Here is a 24910-nt window from a genome sequence, read left to right on the forward strand (position 1 = left end):
CAAATCTTGTTATAAAGATTTTAGTGTAATAATAACAACGGCATAATCGGATCATAAATCGGATAAGTATTTTAAGAGAAAATTCTATAAGAAGAAAAAATAACATGCATGACCTAGATAGCAAAATAGATCTTGAACACTTGTCATGTAATTGTAGTTCTCTTACCCAAAAAGCTATTTCGTGGGCGTCTGCGTGCCCCTCCCCCCGTGCAGAGAGGGGAAGGGCGGCGGACGGTGCGAGTCGGTTTCCTTCCCTTTTTTCTTTCCATTTCCTTCCGTTTTTTCTTTCTGTCTTTTCCGATTTTTTCCAATTTTTCCCATTTTTTTCTTTCCCTTTTTTCTGGTTTTTTAAATACGTATGTATATAAACTTTGTATACGTGTATTTTATTTTCTATACATATATAATCTTTATATATATGCATATACAAAATTGGTATATTTTGTATACATACATATACAAAGTTTGTATGCATATGTATACAAACTTTGTATGGGTACCTAGACAATCTTCATATACGGGTATATATATTTTTATATATTGAAGTGTGTACATATAAAAAAATCTACATATATTTGTATTTATACGTATGTATATAAATATATATACATATGTATAAGCTTATATACATGTATACAAAGTTTATACGTATGCATATATTGTATACACAAACATATATACACAAATACAGTAGAGCAGATAAGACTAAGGGGCGCAGCTGATCACACGGCCACACGCATGACCAGTCGCGTATCAACGCCCCCCGTTCCTTCACGCATGGCCGGTATCGCCCGATAAAACCAAATAAGTGCATGCTTACTATTTAAATGTTACCCTAATATTCAGTATGTGGTAAAAAACATCAATTATTACAATTTAAATTTTATTAATGGAAATTATTGCAATGGAAAGGAACCATTTTCCTATCCATCTATACGTAGTAGTATACGTACTCCCTTTATGCCTAAAAAAGATCAACTTTTTTACTTTAATCTGAATCTGGATATAGCCTATGCTTAAACTTATATACATAAGTTAATTTATTTTGGGATGGAGAGAGAAGTTTGCTAATTAGACATAGTTTTTAACCTGTGGCTCTGAGGCAGTGTGGTATTTTGATATGTGCTAACCACTACCACACAATATAACAAAAAGGCAACCAATTAATATAGCAGACAAAAACTGTATGCCGCTTCGAGATGACATCACAGACGCATTCAGTACCATGATAACTCACCGGTTCGAGGCCGGACCTTTGCTGGCTATCATCACAGATTAGAACAAGGAACACGCATTTATGATATATGACGATAACACATATTTGTGATTGAGGTCCATTATGAGAGACACGGTTAAACAAAAAGTGTCACTCCCCGAAAAAAAAAAAAACAAAAAGTGTCAATGACATGTTTCACAAATGCCTGATACATCTGCATCTCTTATCATAGATATGGACATGGAAGGCAAACAATGCATGTGATCTTTGCTCTAATCGTAGACACGGATGGTAAAAAAAAAGGAGTATGTGATTTCAGCAAAGGTCACAGTCGGTTGTGGAAACCATGTCTATGACCATTGCTAATGGGGACTACCTATATATAAGCAATGTCTTTGTAATGTTATGAACGCGTATGGGAAAGAAGTGATTATTGCAAAAATCACAAACGCGGATGGGAAGACCTGGTCCACATCCTGGAGGCTTATGTTCTATGCTTGTGATAAGTCCACTTCATAGATGCGCAGATCCAAATACGTGGGTGTCCCATATCTGTGATTGATGATCCTGTGGCAGTGAACTGCCACAAAGATGGAATGGTCTAATAAAGGTCAAGATTTAGAAATAGGTTAAAACAAGGGCTCTTGTTCAAAACGAACAAATGTTAATAAGAGGGTTTAATTATTAAATTATATTACTCTTAATAGCCAAGAAGCAATGACAAATTAAGCTGTTACCCTCATTAAAGTACATCCAATTGTTTTTTCAAAGCAGTTATTATCTCCAATTAGTTGAGAATAGCCAGTGTGGATGTATTAATGTGTGGTTGCATTAGGCCTGTTTGTTCCAGCTTAAGATTATTGAATCTAGATTATTGAGCTAGATTATTATAAGTTGGATTATAATAAGCCGACATAGAATAAATTGTTAGATGTTTGTTTCTCAGTTGTTTGTTAGCTGTTAGCCACCCAATAATAAAAAAAAACACCTTTAAGAGTGGATTACCATATATATTAATATATATTATAGTAATCTGGCTTATAGATTATAATAATCTAACATAATAAGCTATCTGTTTGTTTCAGTTTACTCCTAATAATCCAGATTATAATAATCCTAAGCTGAATCAATCAGGGCCTTAATAAAGGGTTGGGAGAGAAGTTAATCTCTAAAAGTGTTTTCTAATATGCGAATGGCAATTAATTTGGTAAGAGTACAAAATTTGAGTCCTAGAACGAAAGTAATTGAAACATGTAGATTACATTATTTTTTTAAAAAATAATTAATCATTATTATTTTGATACACTTATCTTTAATGAAGAGGTTAGATGAAGCACTAAAAAGATAATTCCCCTGCCACATTGTATATGCTTCTCTTAATAATGTTATTTCTTTTTTTCAATCAATCTCAGTACCAACAGGACCCGCTTTTAGGAATGCTCCACACATCGGACGAGAAATGGAAAAATCTCACCTCATCCAACTTGTTTCTCAGAACGGCGAGAATCATCACATTATCTCCATATGGGGAATGATTGGTGTTGGCAAAACCTCCTTCATTAGGAGTGTCTATGAAAGCGAAGAAATCACTAGCATGTTTGAGCAGTGTGCCTGGGTCACTATATCACATCCTTTTAACCTTCATAATTTCATTACGAGCTTAGCCCATGAATTAGATTCAAACGATTTTAGTGTTCTTGGAAATGGCTTGCAGAAGAGTGAAGAATCAATCAAGGCTTCAAAGAGGAGATGCCTCCTTGTCCTTGATGATGTATCATCTATTGAAGAATGGAGCTTGATAAAACCACATTTGCCTAGTGAAACAAACACAAAGATCATAGTCACCACGAGAGAAGCAAGTATTGCTTAGCATTGCTCGATGACATGCAAAAACATATATAAGCTGGAAGGTCTTAAAGAAGATGCGGCACTTGCACTCTTCAAGAACAAGGTATTCCTACTAGTCCTAAAAAGAATTTTGCTTTTTTATGCTTGGCAATCAAACTTCTGAGCATTAAATGTTTTTATATAGGTAATTAAGTGTTAATTATCTATAAAAAAATTGTTTACTGACCAAGAGAAAATGAACAGTACTCGTGATTAAAAATTATTTCATAAAACTGTGGATATTGAGTTTTTTGGTTAAGATTCCTTCATATAGTACTTTAACTTTTTCCAGTTAACTGTCAAAGTTATATATGGAGATCTCACTATACTATTTGAATATTCACTGTGGCTTATGAGCATTGATGTCGGCATTTGTTAATGTGTGCCAATGCTAGTCTGCGCATATGAGAACCCCTTTAAATTTTGTTTGGGATATTTCATCATGTTCTTGTTCTGTAGCAACTCTTTTGTAATTAGTTTGTTTTTTTAGAAACAATCTACCACATCCACATTACATTTGTGTATGTTGACAATCTTCTCATAACAACTGTAGGTATTTGTAGATGGTTCAAATATTGATTTGGATCTTAACATGACTAGTCAAGCAAAACTCATTATAAAGGAGTGTGATGGCCATCCCCTTGCAATAACCAATATTGTTGGTTTCTTAGCAAGAAAGCAAAAAACAGCTATGGAATGGAAGAAGTTGAATGATGATTTTAGTTCTGGGTCAGTGAGCAAAGAAAATCTTGAAATGCTAAGTACAGGCCTTGAACCATCCTATGATGACTTCTCCTATCATCTAAAGTTATGCCTTCTGTACTTATCTGTTTTTCCCAAAGGCCATAATATTAGGCGCAAACGCATAGTAAGACATTGGGCTGCAGAAGGTTATATAAGTAAGACTCATAGCTTGAGTGCAGAAGAAGTTGGTGAGAGCTATTTTGCAGAGCTTATCAATAAAAGCATCATTCAACCATCAGAACCAGTACCTCACAATGCTGGCAATATTGAATATTGTCGAGTACATAATCTTATGCACAAGATTAGTGTTTCAAAATCCATGGAAGAAAATCATGGCTTTGTACTTGAAGTTAGCTCTAATAATGAAGGTATAGTACGAAATTTATCTATAATCAACGTTGGTGAGACAAACAAGAACGTATTGAAGTGTGTTGACCTAACCCATGTACGATCAGTGACTATATTTGGAGAGTGGAGAGCATCTTTAGATTTTAGAAAGATGAGGATGCTTCGGATTCTTGATTTGGAGGGCACATCTGGTTTGAAAGATCGTGACCTGAGTCAAATTGGCAATTTTCTTCACCTCAGGTATCTTTCATTGAGAGGATGAGCTGATATCTATCATCTACCAAATTCATTGGGCAACTTGTGGGACATCCAGGTGTTAGATATCAGCGGCACAAGTATCATCAAGCTACCAAAGACCATCACCAAGCTAAAGAAGCTCCACTACCTTCGTGCCGGCAATATACCAAAGGATGATGCCACCTCTTCTATAGAGTTGCAAGAATCAAGTGATCTTTCGAAAATGGAGCACGAGCCAATTGATGATTTGGGAATACCAAATATTGAAGCCAAATCAACGTTGGTAAGACAAACAAGAACGTATTGAAGTGTGTTGACCTAACCCATGTACGATCAGTGACTATATTTGGAGAGTGGAGGGCATCTTTAGATTTTAGAAAGATGAGGATGCTTCGGATTCTTGATTTGGAGGGCACATCTGGTTTGAAAGATCGTGACCTGAGTCAAATTGGCAATTTTCTTCACCTCAGGTATCTTTCATTGAGAGGATGTGCTGATATCTATCATCTACCAAATTCATTCGGCAACTTGTGGGACATCCAGGTGTTAGATGTCAGCGGCACAAGTATCATCAAGCTACCAAAGACCATCACCAAGCTAAAGAAGCTCCACTACCTTCGTGCCGGCAATATACCAAAGGATGATGCCACCTCTTCTATAGAGTTGAAAGAATCAAGTGATCTTTTGAAAATGGAGCACGAGCCAATTGATGATTTGGAAATACCAGATGTTGAAGCCAAATCAGTTCAATTTGGCATGGAGGTATTGGACAGGACAACATCTTATTGCACAATAACAATGCAAAATACTGACAATGTAAAGAAGCGTGACATATTCCACAAATATTGCAAGGTCTTGTTACCTAGTATTCTACAGGGACTTGATATGTATGGTGTTAAAGCACCTAAAGGGATTGGCCAACTGAATGACCTGCACACACTTGGTGTTGTTAACGTTGCAACCGGGAAAGTCATATTACGTGAGCTTGAAAAACTTAAAAAACTACATAAGTTAGGATTGACGGGTATCAATAAGAAAAATAGCCAAGTTGTCCTATCTGTCATTGCAAACCTTGCCCTCTTACACTCATTTATCATTGCGAGCAGAGGGGGAACCAGGTTTACAAGGTTGTTTGGATCATACATTCGCACCTCTAAGTAAGCTTCAAAGCCTTAAGATTTATGGAAATCTAGTTACACTGCCAACATGGATCACCCAAATTCAGAATTTGACTAAGCTGAAGCTACGGAGCACCCAGTTGAAGCTGGATCTTTCCTTGGAAGTCCTTGGGAAGCTACCGCATTTGGCCATTTTGCGACTATGGATGAACTCTTTTCAGAGCAAAGAACTCTGTTTCAATTTTCAGCAAGGGACTTTCCTGAGTCATGTAGTGATGGAGCTGAAAGATCAAGGAGGCCTCAAGTCATTAACCTTCATGCAAGGAGCGATGCCAAGGCTTGAGTTGCTGCAGATCGATAATTGTATACACATTGACGAAAATGGGCTTTCTGGTGTGTCATCTCTTCCAAGCTTGAGAGAAGTTATGCTCAAGGGTGACCACAACGAAGAACTCATGAAGAACCTGCGTGACCAGATCACTCTGAATCAAAACCAACCAGTTCTAAAGGGGGCATGACCGCATATGAGCTGAATGATGGATTGGTTTCTATTGTTGTTTGTGTTTCCATTTCATGTATCTTATATTTTTTGCTCATTTCCCTTCATGCTTTTTGTTTCCTTAGAGATTAATCAGTTCAGGTCACGTGTGCTGTTGCTGTTTCATAATTCTGAACGCAAATTAAGTGTGTGTGCTGGACGTGCTACACCATGTGGGCGAGTTAATTTCATGAGTTGTGGAGTTCATGTGTTTGTGAGTGTGGGGTCGGGAGGCTACTAAGGCCATCTCTAGTTTGTACTTTGTTTTATATGCATAAAGAAAAACAGAAAACGCTGCGCTTGTTAAGGCAGCACCAAATTATCTGTCCCCTCTGTTTCTCTTCTCTTTAGCATTTTGTGAAGCTCTTCCTTGTTCATTAGGTTGAAGGTGTTCGGCAGGGGGTTTGGGATGAGCTCAACTGCTCAAGAGGTGCCCCGAGCAACATGCACGATGTTGGGTAACCTGAGATGTTTATGTGTGTTCCCATCAAAATAATTAGCATTATTTCTTCTGTATTGCCACATGTTAGTGAAGCTATTTTAGATTATATAGACTTTATTAAACGTGTCGGAACTTAAGTTTTAAAATAGAGAAAGTTTGATAGACTTCATTTCTCCTTTTCGGAGTTATTTTCTAACAAGATAGAGAAAGGTAGATTTTCACCCAGGAAAAGTTAGTTTCAAACTTTCAATTAATGACAAATTGAAGACTGTTTCAATTAGGGAAAAAGTCAGTTATACATATTCCAAAACATCCAAAAAAAACTTTAAAACCAAAGCTCTTCTTGGGCAACGCTCTGGTGCTCTCTACTCGTAGTATTATACTACCAGTAGAAATAATGTCAACCGTTTGTTTTTAAGGGCAAATTAGTAATGTACTAATACAAATTAGGGGTAACTTTGTAATTTCTTTTTTACCATCTCGGTCGGTCTGTAGGTTTGTCAGTCCCCGTCATCGAGACCACGGAAAAGCAAAAAAGGAAAATGCGTCGTGTCGACGTTTGATGTCACGACTACGGTATTTGGATAGTATGGGGATCGTTGGTGCTAGGATATACGCGAGACTGAGGTAAAAGAGATGGAGACAGGGATTTTTATATAGGTTCAGGCCTCTGAATTGTCAGGTAATAACCCTACATCCTGTTGGCCGGAGCCGGTATTGCTTTTATTCATGATAATCACACCAGTACAATATTTGGGGTAGCCTATCTAACTGTTGTCGACATGGCGATCTGACGATCTGACTCGTAGTCAACAACAGAGTAGCCTTCCTCCTCGAATCTGTGCCCGGCGAGATCAGAGATAGCGCTTTCGTCTCTCCTGACAGTATCCGGAGACACCGTAGGGTACTAGCCGTGCTTATCCCTGAAGTCGATATACGGCGGCGTGTCTTGGCGCATGTAGGCTTCTATGTTGTGGCTTCTATATCGATTGTGTTGGGTGTTGATCATGTTCCCTCTCCTCCTAGGGGGGCTTGTATTTATACCTATATGTGTCTCCTTGTCCAAGTAGAACTAGGGAAACTAATATGGATACAATCCTTGTCCTTGTCGTTTCCATATAGAACTCTGGTTGTCTTTTCTTATCTGGAACTCCCTCGAGATCAGTTTTCGTATAAGACATGGTATGTGGTGGATCCTGCCGAGATTTAGTCAACTACTATTAGGTCGCGCTTGTGGATAGCGCGCGTCCTCCCGTCGGCGTCGCGTGTGGATTGGGATCTGGGAGTCCTCCCGCCGACGGTGGAACACCCCAGACCCTCTCTGCATTCATCTATATGTGTTGTGTATCAGAAACCAATGATTTAAATCTATCAGTTATCGAGCTCAGTGTTATCTTAGTTTATCTGCTCTTCAGCCAGGAGATAAACCATTAATCTTTCAGTTGAATTTTTTCTCGTTCGGTCAGTGTTGTCTCAAGTTTTTTTTTTAATGATAATTCTATTGCGAAGTCCTCAAAATTCATTTCCAAATCGTGTACAGTTGGGTACTGTGAATTTCAGACAACGAACAGTAGCTCAAACACTTTGATTCACAGCTGCAGGTTCAGTATTTTGTTTCGACGCGCTAGGCATCTCCAACATTTTCCAGGTTGGCAAGATTATCAGGAGGGAGGAGATGACTGAAGATCTAGGCTGTGCAAGAACAAAGCCTGCCTATTAGCACCGTGTTTATTCAATGGCCGGCGCCTACTGCGACTGGGGAAGACAGTCAGCGGGGCAGCGACGGCTGCTGAGAAAGGAGAAGCAACAGGGCGACGACGCTTGTTGCTGCTGCTGCGAGTGGTCAGTGCCAGTCGACGGCGGTGGCAGAACCCACAACCCACCGACGATTATATATCACCGGTAGCTTTGCCTTGTTCTTCGAGTGAGCCGGGCGTCACCGCAGCTGGCGCTCCACCACATCGCCAGGCACACGGGAAAAACTACGAGGAATTGCCATTTCAGTCGACAACGGCGGCGGAATCGGCGGAGGCGGCGATGGCGCCTGAGGGCTGAGGCGACCGAGGCGGCGGAGGCGTGGGAAGAGCAATTTGCGGCGGCTGCCAGATATTTGCGAGTGAAAAATTATGATTATACTTCTTCACACATTATTTTTTTAGGATAAAAATACCCCTCCACATTTCTACTACCATTAAGTGTGGTGGTAGTAGAAATAGATTTCAACCCTTCGATTAAATGCGATCAATGGTTCAGATTACTTCCTACTACTAGAGTCGGGCTCTTCTTGCAAATCTTCTTTGCCTCAGCCACCACCCCGTGTTGCCACACACTATAGGTGCCCAAAGGCTCAAGGCTCGACGGCCCAGCCATGGCATGAGGTTTTGGCCCAGCCCAACCTAGGCACGGCATGGCATGGCCCACCCGTTGAGCCGTGCATGGGCCTCTGTGTCGACACGGTGGGCTAGCCCGGCACGACATGGTCCAAAGATCAGGGAAGTACAATAGATGAGGGAGGCCAAATAGACTTATTTTCAGTCATATGAAGGCGCGGGGATAAGTTCACCTTGACTCTCTTAACTAGTGGCCGGATCTGATTCATATCTCTGAACCAGAGTACCGGATATCTCGACCCCCAACTATTAAAATCGGTGTGATTTGACTCCCTCGGTAGTTTCACTGGCTACGTGGTGGTTTTGACTTGGTTTTCATTCCACGTGGTGTTAATGTGCCGCTTATGTGCTATGAGAATTAAAAATATATATATGGGACCCATTTATCATTCACACACAAAAATATTGTGGGTCTAACTGACATACAGGTTGGGCCTACATGTCAGTCCTCTCTCCTTCCCTTCTTCCTCCTCCCTCTCTCTCCCTTCTCTCTTTCTCTCCCCCTTCACCATCTACGGGGAGAGTGTAACATACTCAAATATTTCAATGTTTTGTAGGAAATTTTTCACAAGTTTTCCATTTGGTTCTTATTGAATTTTACTAAATTGGAGCATTTTATATTTTTATCCTTTTCAAATTGATATCTCCAAATAAAAATGTTGAGTTTTTATTTCAAAATATTTCAAATCTTCTTACTAACCTAGAAACCTTATATTAAACCTCCTTGTCAAGTTCAAAAAGTATAAACATCTTCCTATAGATTTCATCTCCTTTGAATCCTATTCAAAATAACCTCGTAAAATCCCCAAAATTTATTCATCTGGGCCAAACTTTCCTCTATTCAGCCCATCCTCCTCCTCTCCCTTCCACTCCCTCTTCCTCAGGCCGCCAGCCTAGCTGGCACATGGCCCAGCTGAGCCGAAGCCATGCCGAGCTGGCCCAACCGCGCCGCTTCCTCCCTTCTCTCCCATGGGCGCCGCCACCACCTTGCCCAATTCGGCGCGCCGCCGCCCTGCTGCGCCGCCCCAACCACCCGTTGCTGCCACGCCACCACCGCGCTGCCATTGCCGCAACCGGGGGTGCATCGTGGCAACCCCGAGGCCAAAGCCGCCACTGCCATTCCATGGCTGCCGCCGCTATGCTGCCACCGTCGCTGTTCTCCACCGTCACCCACGGTTCTCACCACCGCCGCACGACGCTGCGCCACCTCCTCGGCTGCGTGTTGCCGCAAGACGCCGCCGACTTAAAATTATCTTAAAATGCATGGAAACTTGAGTATCATCATTCTAAGCATAAGATGTTGAAATAAAGAGAAAATAAAATACAATAATAAATTCTCGTTATCTTCATCAAGATTTTATGTTTAAAACTACTTATACTTCAGGAATAGGAATCACCCATATGACACAACTCTAGAACCGGGAGTACGACACATTTCATTCGAATGATTTAATTTCACCTCTGCAGAGACTGTCCAGCTTTACCCATACGATGCCCACAGCTAGCTAGGCTGAGAACAACAGAGCCATTCGAGAGTCTCACTTACTACTAGTTACTGCATCGGCTCGTCGTAGCCCGAGCTCGAAGGCATTAGAGGTATCTCCTCGTCGCCCTCAGGCTCCGGAGCTCCATCGATCTCCTCTCTCTCTCCTATTCGCTAGGCGGCGTCTCCACCTCCTCCCTGTCTCTCTCGCTGCCCCCAAATCCGACGGTGAATCCAGGGCCCCGCGCTGACGACCGCCGTCGCCCGCCAATCGTGACCAGGAGGGAGGATACTGGGCGTCGCGAGGAGGCAACTCAGATCCAGGCCCGTGAGTGCCGCCGCCGCGGACGACCTCCTCGATTTTTTCCTCGCTCGCTTGCCTGCACGCACCCCTCGGTTTTCCCAGTTTTTGGTGCGGTTGGATTTCGATCTGTGATTGGGGGGTCACTGACAGGTAATGGATGGTGTGTATGTGTGTGTTGGGGGGGAGGGGGTGCAGATGCTGGGGCAGGTACTGCAGAGGCTCCGCCTGGCGACGGTGGCAGTGCGGAGGCGACGAGGTGCGGCAGAGTGGGAGGAGGCAAAGCGAGACGAAGGGCTGGGAAGGGTAGGTGAGGAATTATTTTCTTCCGCTCCCCCGTGCCCTATTTGCGCGTTGTGGGGTTTATCTCCTTCAACAGTACCTAAATGGGGGTTTATCTCCTTCAACAGTACCTCTATCCATTTAGGTCACTTAAAATAGGTTCCTTGCACCGTGGGATTGAGTGTCTTTGTGCCAATTTTTTAGGCTAAGACCCTTGTACCGGTGCTTGCACTGTGACTGCCCTTAATCATCAAATCTCGAATTGTGACCTAGATGATTACAAAAGTTGGCTACTGAATTGCTTTAATTTAGTAACAATTAGATAGCATGGATTTAAGTAAAGATGTTGACTTCCCAAATTGGAAATATTTCTCTAAGCAAGAGGGAGGGGGAAGGGAGGTGTTTGGATTGGGTTGAGGGGTTATATTTGAAGCAACCAACGGTGTCTGCAGTACCTTAGTGCTCAGTGCCAATTTGATGGATTAACATTGTGTTTTACATGGTCAGGATCCTAAGTCTACTCAAGGGTACTTTCAAGATGCCAAATAGCTTGCATCTTCAGTTGAATTAGATATATATTTTGCCGATTTGACTCTTGGAACCAGTAATTAAGTTAATCTCTTGCTAGTTGATTAAGCTAGCTAGATTTCCTGTGGGCGCATCACCAATACTAGTTACAGTTGCTAACTGTGTCCGTGAACATAGATTTACTGCAGCGTAGTACTCTCTACCATCTAGATTTATATTTATAGTATTATAATATGTACTATTATAATAGTAGGTTTTGTATTTTAGTAATTAGTAGAAGCAGTGAGTAGCATAGTACCAGTTGCAGGATTGCAGCGGCGTAATAAGGTCCATGATTGTTTTCTTTCCGCTCCTTTCTATCCTTCTATTTTCCGAAGTCGTCACTTTCTCCCTCTGTAAATCTGTAATCCTAACCGTATGTAAACCCTATCCTTCTTAATATATATACGACAGAGCTCCTGCTTTCTCTCTCTTTTTTTAAAAAAAATGCAGCAGCGTCTAATTAATCTTCGATCTGTTCCTTTCAGCCAAGCGATGTAACCAACCACTAGGATGTGTTCTTTTTTAGTAAATTTCATAAAACTATATATACTTTGACTAAACTATCACAAAAGTGTTATATCATAAAAACTGCAGACTTAATTAGCAACAAAATAACCATATAGAACTATAGAATTAAAATAGAGTTTCACAAAACTATAAATTTAGCAACAAATTTATCATACAACTACAGATTTTAGATAGAGTTTCACAAAACTACAGATAAAATAACAAAACTTATCATAAAACTACATGTTTAGTGCTAATTTAATCATAAAACTATAATATTTATAGCTACAATATAACGGTAGTACTATGGATTGAAGCTATACAACTTGTAGGTTTTTTTTTTTGATAAAATTAGCCTTAATTCTATAGTTTTGTAGTATAACATTTTAAATCCATAATTTAGTTTTGTGAAGTTTACTTTTTTGGATGAGTGGTCGATCGGTGTTTTTTTTTTGGGGGGGAGGGGGTGTGGGTCGTTGTTACTGCAGGAGAGTCTCCTAGTCCTACCGTGGATAAATATTATACAAGACATTATCTAACTATTGGGTAATAAGAGGAACATGAATTTCTTTTGCTGTATGGATAACGTAAGCAACTGGAACCTTTTGATCTATCCACCAAGCTATATTTCATATCTTCCTATCCGCTGAAGTCGTAAAAACACATCATTTCTATGAGCATTTACTCAGCTCAACACATGCAGGTAAGGACAATTCATAAAACCTCTCAAGCCACAGAAACAGAATTAACAAACCAACAGCTTGTAGCGAAAACATACTCTTAATTTCCTCTGAAGAGGCATAGAGTTGCAGTAGGTCTCATGTCGCTCCAGTCCCAGGGGCGACACGAGCACCCCCGCACGTGCCTGCCGCCGCCGTGCCTACCCTGTCCCCTCCGCCTCGCCGCCGCCCGAGTGACCCGCCAGAAAGCTGGCTGGCCGCAAGGACGGCTGCGGCAGGGCTTTCTCTCGAAGCGGCGCCGGGGCTGGGGCATCCCTGTGCCGCTAGATCTTGGGTGGCGATGGGGTGGAGGAGGCAGTGCTGGCGGTGGCGGATGAGACGGAGGCGGCGCTGGTGCCATGGACAGGGAAGGCCCAACTCCCCTCGCCAAATCCGGAGCACCCAGTCCGGATCTGGCCTCATCGGATCCCTCCGTCGGCTCCTGGCAGCGGCAGGCCTGTGCGTCGACAACGGTGGAGGCGGGATGTGGAGGTGGGGAAGGAAGAGACCGGCGGTTGCGGGATGCAGGCGACAACAATGACGGTAGGAGGTCTGGGCGGCTGTGGCTGGCTTGGCGGAAGGCGCGAGCAATGATTGACCGGCGCGACCGACAGATGAGCGGGTGTGACAGCGGCTCGCCGGCTCGACTCGCGTGAGGAGGCGCGACCGACGGCAACAGAGGCTGGCACGGCGCGATGAGGCGTGGCCGGAGGCTGGCATGGCGCGAGAAGGCATGGCCGGCAACGACGGAGGCCGGCATGGCGTGAGGAGGCGCGGTCGACGCATGTAGGCGCGTGTAGGCCAGCTCGCCGCGAGAAGGCACGGTCTGCGGTCGGCAGAGGCCGACACAGTGTTGGCGGCATGCGGAGGTTGGCCGGCAGGGGGTGCCGGTGCAACAGCAGTTCCCACGTGCCGGCGGAGGTTTTGATGGCGGTGGAGCATCGGTACTACAGCTATGGACCTGCAGGCAGTGGACGGCGGGTGAAAACCTAGCCCGACCTTGGCTGGGCCAACAACCACTATGCATTCAAGCGTCTTTCCCCTCTTGAGGACGTTGTCGTGTCATCCCAGCTCCTCGATTGGAAATGCCGGATGAAAATCCAGTCTCGGCTCTTGGCCTTGACGGACGACGGCGGCAGTTCTTTGTCGTTCCTCTCCCTGGAGATGTTGTCTTGGCAGCCCGTTGTTGAATCCTCCAAGACAACTGACGCAAGCTTGCTCTCTAGATGTATGTCCTCTTGTGTCGGTGCCCTAGCTTACGCAAGCTAGCCACGACGGTAGGCCTAGGAGGGAGAGCGGTTCCATCTTCTCTCTCACCCTTTCTCTCCCTCAATCCCAAAAAGGTGGCTAGAGTGTGGTTTGTTGTTGGTTGTTAGGGCTAGGGTTTGGGTGATCTCAGTTACTCCTTTGTTGGCCTAGCGGCGGTCGGTCACGCTTAGCGGTGGCTGGTTCGGTGCTAGCCTTCTCTCGGGTATGTTTGTTGGTGCTGCCGGTGTGTGGGTGGTGGTTATTTTTTCTTTTTTTTTCCTGGTTACGACCTCCCAGGGTGTTAAAAAGAAACCACAGCAACTTGGGCGTAAACGTGGGCTCTAATGGAGATGGATGGGGTCATGCACCATAAATTCACTCAAAAGCTGCTTCCCCTACCTATGTTTTGTTGATTATTCTTTTTACGAAAAACAGCAGGATCCTGAACAAGTAAAAGATAATAAATGATATTTTACGGAACAAGTACAAAGAGTTAAAACCAATATTTTCCTCTAGAGTGACATTAAGCATCTTTAATTTTTTAAGGTAGTAAGCATCTTGAACAATTGAACCTCTTGTTCAATTGGAACCTTGGCAAATTGGAGGTCATAATATTGATGTGTCAGTTTTGACTAACTGGGATTACGTATAGCATGACGGATTAACAGTACTAGTTGTTAATCAGTGATGAAGTACAGCTGCTCGCGAGCTGAAGCTATTCACCAGTCTTGTACCCGTACGCCTATAAAAGACATCCTGACCGTCTCTAGAATGAGCACAGCGGCACAAGCACACTTTACTAATTCAGACAGAGCTAGCTAGCAAATACTCCTAGCTAGCTAGGTAGCTTAATTAGGCTAGTCACCATCACCAAAACGCAACAATGGCTGCAGGAGGAATTGAGTTAGTAACTCTGTTAGGGCCATCGATCTCCCTGACCTCAATCGCGTTGTCGGAGCTGCACCGTACGAGGGCCAAGAAGAAGGTGTCCGACACGGTGGAGAAGGAATTTGGCCTTCATCAAGGAGTTCGAGATGATGCAGCCATTCCTGGTGGACGCCGCCGCCGAGTCCGCCGCCACGACGACCGCGAGCTTCAAGGCCTGGTTCCGACGCATCCGTGACCTGGCCCACGACGCCGAGGACACCATCCACGAGTTCTTCCTCCACGTCGAGAAGCCGCCTCGCACCACCAGCTCCAAGCTTCTCCTTCCACTGGACACCATCACCAAGCGGATGGCAACTCTGAGGAGCGAGATCGAGCACGTGAAGGGCAATGGGATATATGCCAACATGATTTCTAATTTCCATACCGCCGCCGTGCCACCACAGGTGAAACAATATATATATATATATATATATATATATATATATATATATATATATATATATATAGAAAGAGAGAGAGAGAGAGGACACTCATATGGGGCACCATGATATCAAATGCACAAAATCACTCAAATTTTTTAAAATTTTCAAATTGTGAGTATATACCTAGTTATAATAATTTGATTCATACCTATACCTATCAACAAAACAACTCAAATTTAACTTTATTTCACAATCCATGATTACATACCTAACTAATTATATGTATGGATGCTATATACCTAAAATCAAAATCTAACAAAAACAAGTTCAAATTCAGTTCAAACTTGCTTTGAACTAGTTAGTAAAGTAGTTAATGTTAATATCTAAGTAATTAAAAAAGTTTCATACTCATTTGAATTGGGTATATACTCAATTTCAACGATGGTGCCCGGGCACCATGGAGCACCAAACAAATTTAATATATATATATATATATATATATATATATATATATATATATATATATATATATACATACATATATATATATATATATATATACATACATATATATATATATATATATATACATACATATATATATATATATATACATACATATACATACATATATATATACATACACATATATGTATATATGTATACATATATATATACATATGTATATATGTATACATATATACATATGTATACATACATATATATATATATTCTTCATATTTCTTCACTTTATTATCTAAAAAATATGTGCGCATATGTAAACTTCTGTTGATGAGTTTCTTCTGTGCCTGACAGTCAGCTGTATGGTACAATCACTCTTTCGAGTTTAATTTTTTTTACATGCATGGTTCAAAACTAATCTTTAGAGTTAATTTCTCCTATAGTTATGGTTTATATATAGCAACAAATTAAATTATAACCATATGAAAGTAAATTTAAATGTCAATTCAAGGATATTATTTTCAGCAAATAAAATTTAATTCATATTATATTAATTGTTGGTTAAATGTTTTATAAAACATGTACTCTCTCCATCCCAGAGTATAAGAACTTAGTAGCGAATAGGACACATATCTTAGTATTACGAATCTGGACAATGATATATCTCATTCGGTATGAAGTTCTTATATTATATGACGGAGGGAATACATAACTTTATATTATGTGATGGAGGGAGTATTACATTGTTGTGAGGAAACAAACTTATCTACGGACACTTCTTTACCACACCACAGTTTTTATAACCTGTGATGCAGCATTATGTTACAAGAAGATTTTGCCATGCGACACGCATGGAGATGGTGTAACATAATGGTTCAAATTTAGAAGCAAGTTGAATGTAGAGATTACGTCTAAAATTATAACATGAAAATTCAAAACAAATTATAGAAAGGGAACGTATCCTATGGACATAATCCTTCTCGTGTACACACCGTACACACCAACTAAAAAATATCACAAAAATTCAACAAAAATTGTATATGTAATTTTAGTAGTATTACATATATGTATAAAGTCTAGGAGGCAAAAAAAAACACAAAATTCTGATAGATTTATACTCAATCTGTCAGAATTCTTATATTTTTTGTTACTGCTAAAATATACTAAATTTGAAGTTAAGACTTTACACGTAAGTGTAATACTATTGGAAGTACTTATACATTTTTTTTCTTGAGTTTTTGGTGGAATTTTTAGTTGGTGTGCACGGTGTGTACACAAGAAGACTTGTATGCACATGATATGTTCCCTAATAAAAAATCATACTTAATGATTAGTTTCAAATTTTGAAATTGTTAGGTTAATTAATAAAAGGAAAAAGTCAAAATACCATCCTAAACTATGGATAGAAGTCCGTTTACTATCCTAAACTTTAAAACTATACATTCAACTCCCTAAATTCACAATACCATTTATATAATCCATAAGTGGTTTTACATAGTGTTTTTATCTTATTTGTATATAAGTTGGATAAGTTTGATAATGTGACATATACATTGGACATATAGATAAAAACTTCACTTAAATCTTTATTTTTATTGTTTGTTAGTTCTCACTTAGTAAGTATGAACATAATAATAATAATAATAATAATAATAATAATAATAATAATAAAAATAAAAGTATGACCATTGTATAAGTATAAATTGATGATCTACACTTGATGATATAGAAATATGTTATATTAGTTATTCTATGTTGTACCTTTAAGCTTCTAAAATACGTAAAACCATCATCCAAAACCACCTTGGAGGGTAATACGAATGGTACTATATAGTTCAAGGGGTTAGATATTTGGTTTTAAAGTTCAGGGTGTAAAAAGACTTTCATCAAGGTTTAGGGAGTATTTGAACCTTTTCCTTAATAATATCACTAAACTAAGATGAAAATTAAGACTGGTAGCCCACAATGTTATGATGTTTTGAGATTATTTAATCGATAAAAACTAAAATGAAAACAACACTCAAAATATAATTTAATATTATTAATATGGAATTATTAAGTCATGAAAATAGGTAGCGACAAAACAAATATTACGATGGATTCCGAAAACAAAGCAAAAATACATTTGCAATTACTTGTTTGAATTTAAAACTATTAACACAAATGAATTGATTTATTTAGGATTTAACAACTAGTACTTTATATGTTGAACAATAATTTATTTATAGGTGAATATATATTACACATATAAAAATTGTTATTAATTAATTAGTTAATTGAGTTGTCATTTATATATGAATATATATATCCAAAGAAAACCATTCAACTATAAAGTACAGATAAATTCCAACAAATTTGTATGAGTATTAGTTATATAAATATATGTAAAATCAATACACTTAATTTGAACATACGTGTCAACAACTAGTTTTCCTAATTTGAGTACACTAGTAAATTGGTAAAAATGGATTAAAGTACTTTGTTTTTAACTTTCAAATTATATTGGACGTTTTGGGATGTGTATGGTGTGAATTATATTTAATTTTTGTTTCACATAAATCAGTCTGAGACTTCTATGTAAAATAATAATTGTTCCTTATATATGAAGAAACGAAATTATTTGATACACAAATTTTTTTTGTTTTGAAAACATAGTACTTGGCTACTTGCACAAAATATTTTAACTTTTCAATGCTGTCCTGAATTCTTTCTGCAAGGATACATGTAGCATATATGGCTAATTTTGGAATGATAATATGCTTTTAAAAAAAACATATATAAGTACTTGTACAAAATATTTTAATTTTTCAATACTATGATAATTTAGTGACATGTAGGACCTGAATTTTTTTATGCAAGGATATGTGTAGCATATATACATGGCTAGTTATGGAAGGATAATACACTATATTTTTGTTTTGAAAAACATAGTACTTGCACAAAACGTTTCAACTTTTTAATGTCCAAACTATGGTAATTTAGTGACACGTAGGCCCTGATTTTTTGTTTATTCAAGGATACCTATAGCATATATGGCTAGTTTTGAGGATGATACGTCTGTTAGTAAATTTGTTTCATGGAAGGAGTTTTTTTTTATTAAATAAAACAAGTAAATAGAAACCAATTATTATGATTTCAACGCATTTGCATTGCTTTTATGGAGATTAGATGGAGCACTCAAATAAACCTCCCAACAACAATGACCTTTTCCCCTTTCTTAATACACATTTCCCTACATGTTCATGGAATAGGAAGTGTGACCCATGCCAAATTTGGTATGTGCATCTGATCTCATGCTCTGTGTCTTCTGCTTTTTTGTCAGTCAAACACAAGAACAACAGTAGCTGCTTCAAGGAGTTCTCCACTCATTGGACGAGAAAGCGAAATATCTCACCTTATTCAACTTATTTCTCAAGACCAAGAGCAATGTCAGATTATCTCCATATGGGGAATGATTGGTATTGGCAAAACCTCCCTCATTAGGAGTGTCTACGAAAGCGAAGAGATAAGCAACATGTTTGAACAACGTGCCTGGGTCACTATCTCGCATCCTTTTAACCTTGTTTACAAGCTTAACCCAGGAACTTTACGCACACAATTTTGTTGTGCTTGGAAATGAGTCAACGAAAAATGAAGAGGCAATCAAAGCTTCGAACAGAAGAAGATGCTTCATTGTCATTGATGATGTATTGTCCATTGAAGAATGGAACATGATACAACCACATTTGCCTGAGGAGACAAACACACATATCGTTGTGATCACAAATGATGCAAGTATAGCTGAACATTGCTCGACAGCATACAAATATATATATAAGCTAGAGAGTCTTATGGAAAATGCAGCTTTTGCACTCTTCAAGAATAAGGTATTCCCACTAGTCCAAAAATTCTTTTCTTATGCATTAACAATGACCATGAGAAAATGGCACATGAATATTCATGATTAAAATCACTTTTGTAGTATTGTAATTCTTTTTTTAGTAGTCCATATGAGAATCAAAATTAATTGTCGAAGTCATACGTTGGAGAAGTAGAGATTGCTCCAGGTCAACATACAATACTCAATTGGTTAAACTATTCGAGTACTTGTTGCTGGATATTATCATAGCTGTTAATTTTTTTTTTGGGACCCCGCTGCTGTTGATGCGGAAAAGTTAATAGTTGCATGTGCCAATGTGTGCATTTTGTTAGAAGCTTCTTTAGCTTTGGTTAGGAATTTCCTATGATGCTATTTTTTCTGCAACAACTCCTTCTATCATTAATTAGTTGGTTTTTTAGAAACAATTAATTTCTCCTCAACTCTCCATCATAGTCTATCAACCTTATATATCTCAATGTTTGTGCTTTGACATTTTTTTCATAACAACTATAGGTATTTATGGATAGTGCAAACATCGAATTGCATCTTGACATGGAAACCCAAGCAAAACTTATCATAAGAGAGTGTGATGGACATCCCCTTGCATTAACCAATATTGCTGGCTTCTTGGCAAGAAGGCCAAAAACAGCCATGGAATGGAAGAAATTGAATGATAATTTTAGTGCTAGATCAAGGAGCAATAAAAGTCTTGGGATGATAAATACGACCCTTGCCCTATCCTATGATAACTTGCCATATCATCTAAAGTTATGCCTTTTGTACTTATCTATTTTTCCGAAAGGACACAACATTAGGCGAAGACGTTTGGTAAGACGTTGGGTTGCAGAAGGTTACACAAGTAAGACACATAACTTGAGTGCAGAAGAGGTAGGTGAGAACTACTTTTTAGAGCTTATCAATAGAAGCATCATTCAACCATCAAAAACAATAGCTCACAATGCAGGCAATATTGAATATTGCCGAGTACATAATCTTATACATAAGATTAGTATCTCAAAATCAATGGAAGAAAACCATGGCTTTGTACTTGACAATAGCTCTAATGACCAAGGTACAATACGTCATGTGTCAATAATCAACACAAGTGAGACAGACAAGAACACATTGAAGGATGCTGACTTGTCCCATGTACGATCAGTGACCGTATTTGGGGAGTGGAGAGAATATTTAGATTCAAGCAAGATGAGGTTGCTTCGGGTGCTTGATTTAGAGGGCACATCTGGTTTGAAAGATCATGACCTGGAACAAATTGGAAATTTTCTTCACCTCAAGTACTTTTCTTTGAGAGGATGTGCTGATATCAACCAACTACCTGATTCATTGGGCAACTTATGGGACCTCCAGGTGTTGGATGTCAGTGGCACAAATATCATCAAGCTACCGAAGACCATCATCAAACTAAAGATGCTGCAATACCTTCGTGCTGGCAAGGTACCAAAGGATGATCTACTCTCTTCTTTAGACTTGAAAGAATCAAGTGATCTTTCAAAAATGGTGCACGAAGCAATTGATGGTGTTGAATTGCCGGATGTGGTAGCCAAATCAGTTCAATTTGGCACGACAGCATTGGACATGACAGCAGCTTATTGCACAAAGATAGTACAAAATACCAACAATATAAAGAAGCGTGACATATTCCACAAATATTGCAATGTCTTGTTACCTAGTATTCTTTGGGGACTTGACATGTATGGTGTTGAAGCTCCTGATGGGATTGGCCAACTGAATGACCTGCGGACACTAGGTGTTGTTAATGTTGCAGTTGGGAAAGCCATATTGCGTGAGCTTGAAAAACTTACGAAACTACACAAGTTAGGATTGACTGGTGTCAACAAGAAAAACAGCCAAGCTGTCATGTCTGTCATTGCCAACCTTTCCCTTCTTCACTCATTATCATTGCGAGCGGAGGGGGATCAAGGTTTACAAGGCTGTCTAGATCACAAGTTCTCACCTCCAAGTAAGCTTCAAAGCCTCAAGATTTATGGAAATCTAGTTACACTGCCAACATGGATCACCCAGCTCCAGAATTTGGCTAAGCTGAAGCTACGGAGCACCCAATTGAAACTAGCTCTTTCCTTGGAAGTCCTTGGGAAGCTACCGCATTTGGCCATTCTGCGGCTATGGAAGAATTCTTTTAAGAGCAAAGAACTCATTTTCCTTTTTCAGCAAGGGACTTTCCCCAGTCTTCTATTGCTGGAGATTAAAGATATAGATGGCCTCAAATCATTAAGCTTCACACAAGGAGCGATGCCAAGGCTTGAGTTGTTGCATACTGATAATTGTATACACATCGACAACAATGGGTTTTCTGGTGTGTCATCTCTCCCAAGCCTAAAAGAAGTTATGCTCAAGGGTGACTACAACGACGAATTATTGAAGAACCTACGTAATCAGCTTGCTCTAAATCAAAACCAACCAGTTCTAAAGGGGGCATGACCGCAAGAACTTTATGTAGTTTATTACTTTTTGTGTTTCCATTTCATGTATCTTATAATTGTTGCTCGTTTCCCTTCCTTCTATTTGTTTCTTTAAAGTTTAATAAGTTTAGGTTACGCGTGTTGCTGCTAATGTGTACTTCTGCACACACATAAGCTTGTTAGTTGGCTATCATTTTTGTTTTCATGTTCCTTAGTTTAAGTTTCATGAATCATGGAGTTTCTTTGTTTTATATGTAGCAAGAAAACCCGAAACGCTGCGCTTGTTGAGGCAGCACCAAATTCTCTGAGTTCTTAGTATTACTTTGGCATCAAGCTCTTCTCTGTTTATTAGGTCGAAGGTGTTTGACCGGGATTTGGGCTGAACTCCAACAGGTGCAAGGTGCATTAATTGGGGCTCAGCTTGGGTGACATTGGCTAGCTATGTCACAACGTGACATTGGATAAATCTAGACCATCCGAAACAAATCCAATGGAGATGCCGCTTGGGCCCACCTGCAGGTGCAAAATAATACCCAATCCATCCATTCCTGCGCGTGACAGCGCCCCAGATCCATCCATCGCGCGCGTGCTTCGCCAGTTCACCTCCCGTCGCCGTGAGCCAGCTGGGAGACTCGCCGCCGCCGCCGTGACCGGAGACCGCCGCGAGTGGGGAGGTGACCGGGCGAGCGCTGCGCGAGGCAACCTCTGGAGGGGGTTGTTGTATAGACTAGATAGTACCCCGCGCGTTGCTGTGGGGATTCATGTGCAATATATAGTTATAATAAACTTAAAAATATATCCATACTACAATTGTGTAATATCTAAGAAAATGTATGATTAATATAGTACAAAAATATTATGCGATAATCTGATTTGTGTAATATGTAAGAAAATGCATGATTAATATAGTACAGAAATATTATGCAATAATCTGAAGCATCAAAGTACCATTCATGGGTGCAAACGATTAGTGATGCTGTGGTATAATGTAATGCATATATATATTAGATTATTAAAGGAAATAGTTTTTTTAGAGTGAATTATATTCTTAAACCATGTCTGAGTGGAACAAGCAGATTAGATTGTAATATTTTGTAGCTCTAAGCTAGTGCCTTACAACTAATTAAGCTGCCATCTAAAGTACTAAACTTGGTCTGTGGAGTTGGAGCAATGCAGCAAGTCTACAGCTGAAATACCGTGTTAAGATGACGCAAAATGTAGGTGCCTGCAACATGTATAACATAGGCAATAGTTCAACAAAAGAAAGTACAATTCCATGAAATGTTTTAAAAGGGTCAGTTTTACCTCATACTAAAATACCACATATTTTACTGACAGATAGATAGCTGAAGTTATTTCTAACATAGAATATACAATTTTAGTGAACTAATTAAGGAGAAAATGTGATATCTGGCGGATGATTTCGGAAAGAAAGGAGAAAGCAATATGTAGCACAAATAGAAATTAATGACCACAATATCAATAAACTAACTGGATGGAGGTTAGAAAAATCTGAGAACCAAAAGTTGTCGAGAAAAAGTTTTTTGAACACCAGGATAATCAAATTACTATATGCATTGTTGCCAATGGCGATCGATGGCATTTATGTTTTGTGGTTGATCGCATCAGCTGATGCAATTACATCCTTGCACTACATTAAAACCTCCGGCAGAACAAAATCCGAAGAATAAGGTTACACTAATCGTAAAATTGTAGCTTACAAACCTGAATGTAAAGTAGAAACACCATATAGCAAGGAAGGGTAGCATGTGCACATCCAGGAATCAATATATGTACCTAAATTAAGTTAATTGCTGAAACAATCATAGCATGTCCTTCCTGTCTACACATGAAAATTCTGACAGTGTTTTTATGGAACAAATTGCTTAGTACCTCTTACAAAGATGGTATCGTAGGATGGTCATATAATAATAATATCTGGAAAGCCGGTGACCATGAACGAATATGAGGTACCAAATATATATTAGGATTTTTTCTTGATAGAGAACTCATATAGAGAAACCAAATCAGTTGCTGCTTTGGATGGGAATGTTCTGGGGACTGACCTCAGTAGCCAATAGTAATAGGAACTAACTGCAATAGGAATTAATAGTAATGATGAACTGCAATATGAATACATAAACACAACAAATTATAGGTGTAGAAAAATTGTAAAATTGGTTTATATACAATGAACAGGGCTAGTAGAAACCGAATAAATACCATGAATTGACTCAAAGTGTACAGACCAAATAAATTTCAATCTTGCTAGTAGAAATGCGAAACCAAATCCATCTCTGTTTTTTTAATCATTTGATAATTTCACTGACAATATGAAGAAATCAGTCTAGCGTGACTGGAAAAAAAATGCGAATAAGTTGCATGAACATATATAAGAATTAAGAAGAGGATGAAACATACCTTTGGGAAAGCAATATACTCGAAGGTGAGTGAGCGGGTGAAGCTTTAATGGGAGGGAGAGGCCCCCGTTTCCAGCGAGGTGGATAAAGTAGGAGACAAATCGAAGTAACGTGAGCAGACTATTAATGCCGAGGAAGATGGTTTATCATGAAATTTTGTTCCATGTGCGGTGGCGATTAGTTTCTGTCTCTCCAAACACCATGAAGGCGAGCAGTCTCGAGGAGCCGGGAAGCATGGGAGGCGCGCGGGAGGTGGGGAGCCGGCGGGTCGGTCACCATTCTAGCAGCGCCGGCAGATGCGAACGCTTGGGAGTCAAGAGCGATAACGATGCAGTATAATCGGAATGGATGAATTGGTGTCAGAGCTCCTGATGACCAGCCAGTAGATCAA

General features: G+C 39.7%; 1 protein-coding gene and 1 pseudogene across 1 annotated transcript; both read left to right on the forward strand.

The window, feature by feature from the left end:
* Positions 1-1417: 1417 nt before the first annotated feature.
* On the forward strand, positions 1418-6068 carry LOC127762538 (probable disease resistance RPP8-like protein 4; annotated as a pseudogene).
* Positions 6069-15064: 8996 nt separating this feature from the next.
* Positions 15065-22118, forward strand: LOC127762539 (disease resistance protein RGA4-like). The gene is given in 4 exon segments (XM_052287044.1): positions 15065-15361; positions 19125-19363; positions 19365-19668; positions 20175-22118. Coding segments are annotated over 4 exon segments (2784 nt in total).
* The last annotated feature ends 2792 nt before the right edge of the window (positions 22119-24910 follow it).

Source organism: Oryza glaberrima, chromosome 2, assembly GCF_000147395.1.
Source record: "Oryza glaberrima chromosome 2, OglaRS2, whole genome shotgun sequence".
In the NCBI taxonomy this organism is placed as follows: Eukaryota; Viridiplantae; Streptophyta; class Magnoliopsida; order Poales; family Poaceae; genus Oryza; species Oryza glaberrima.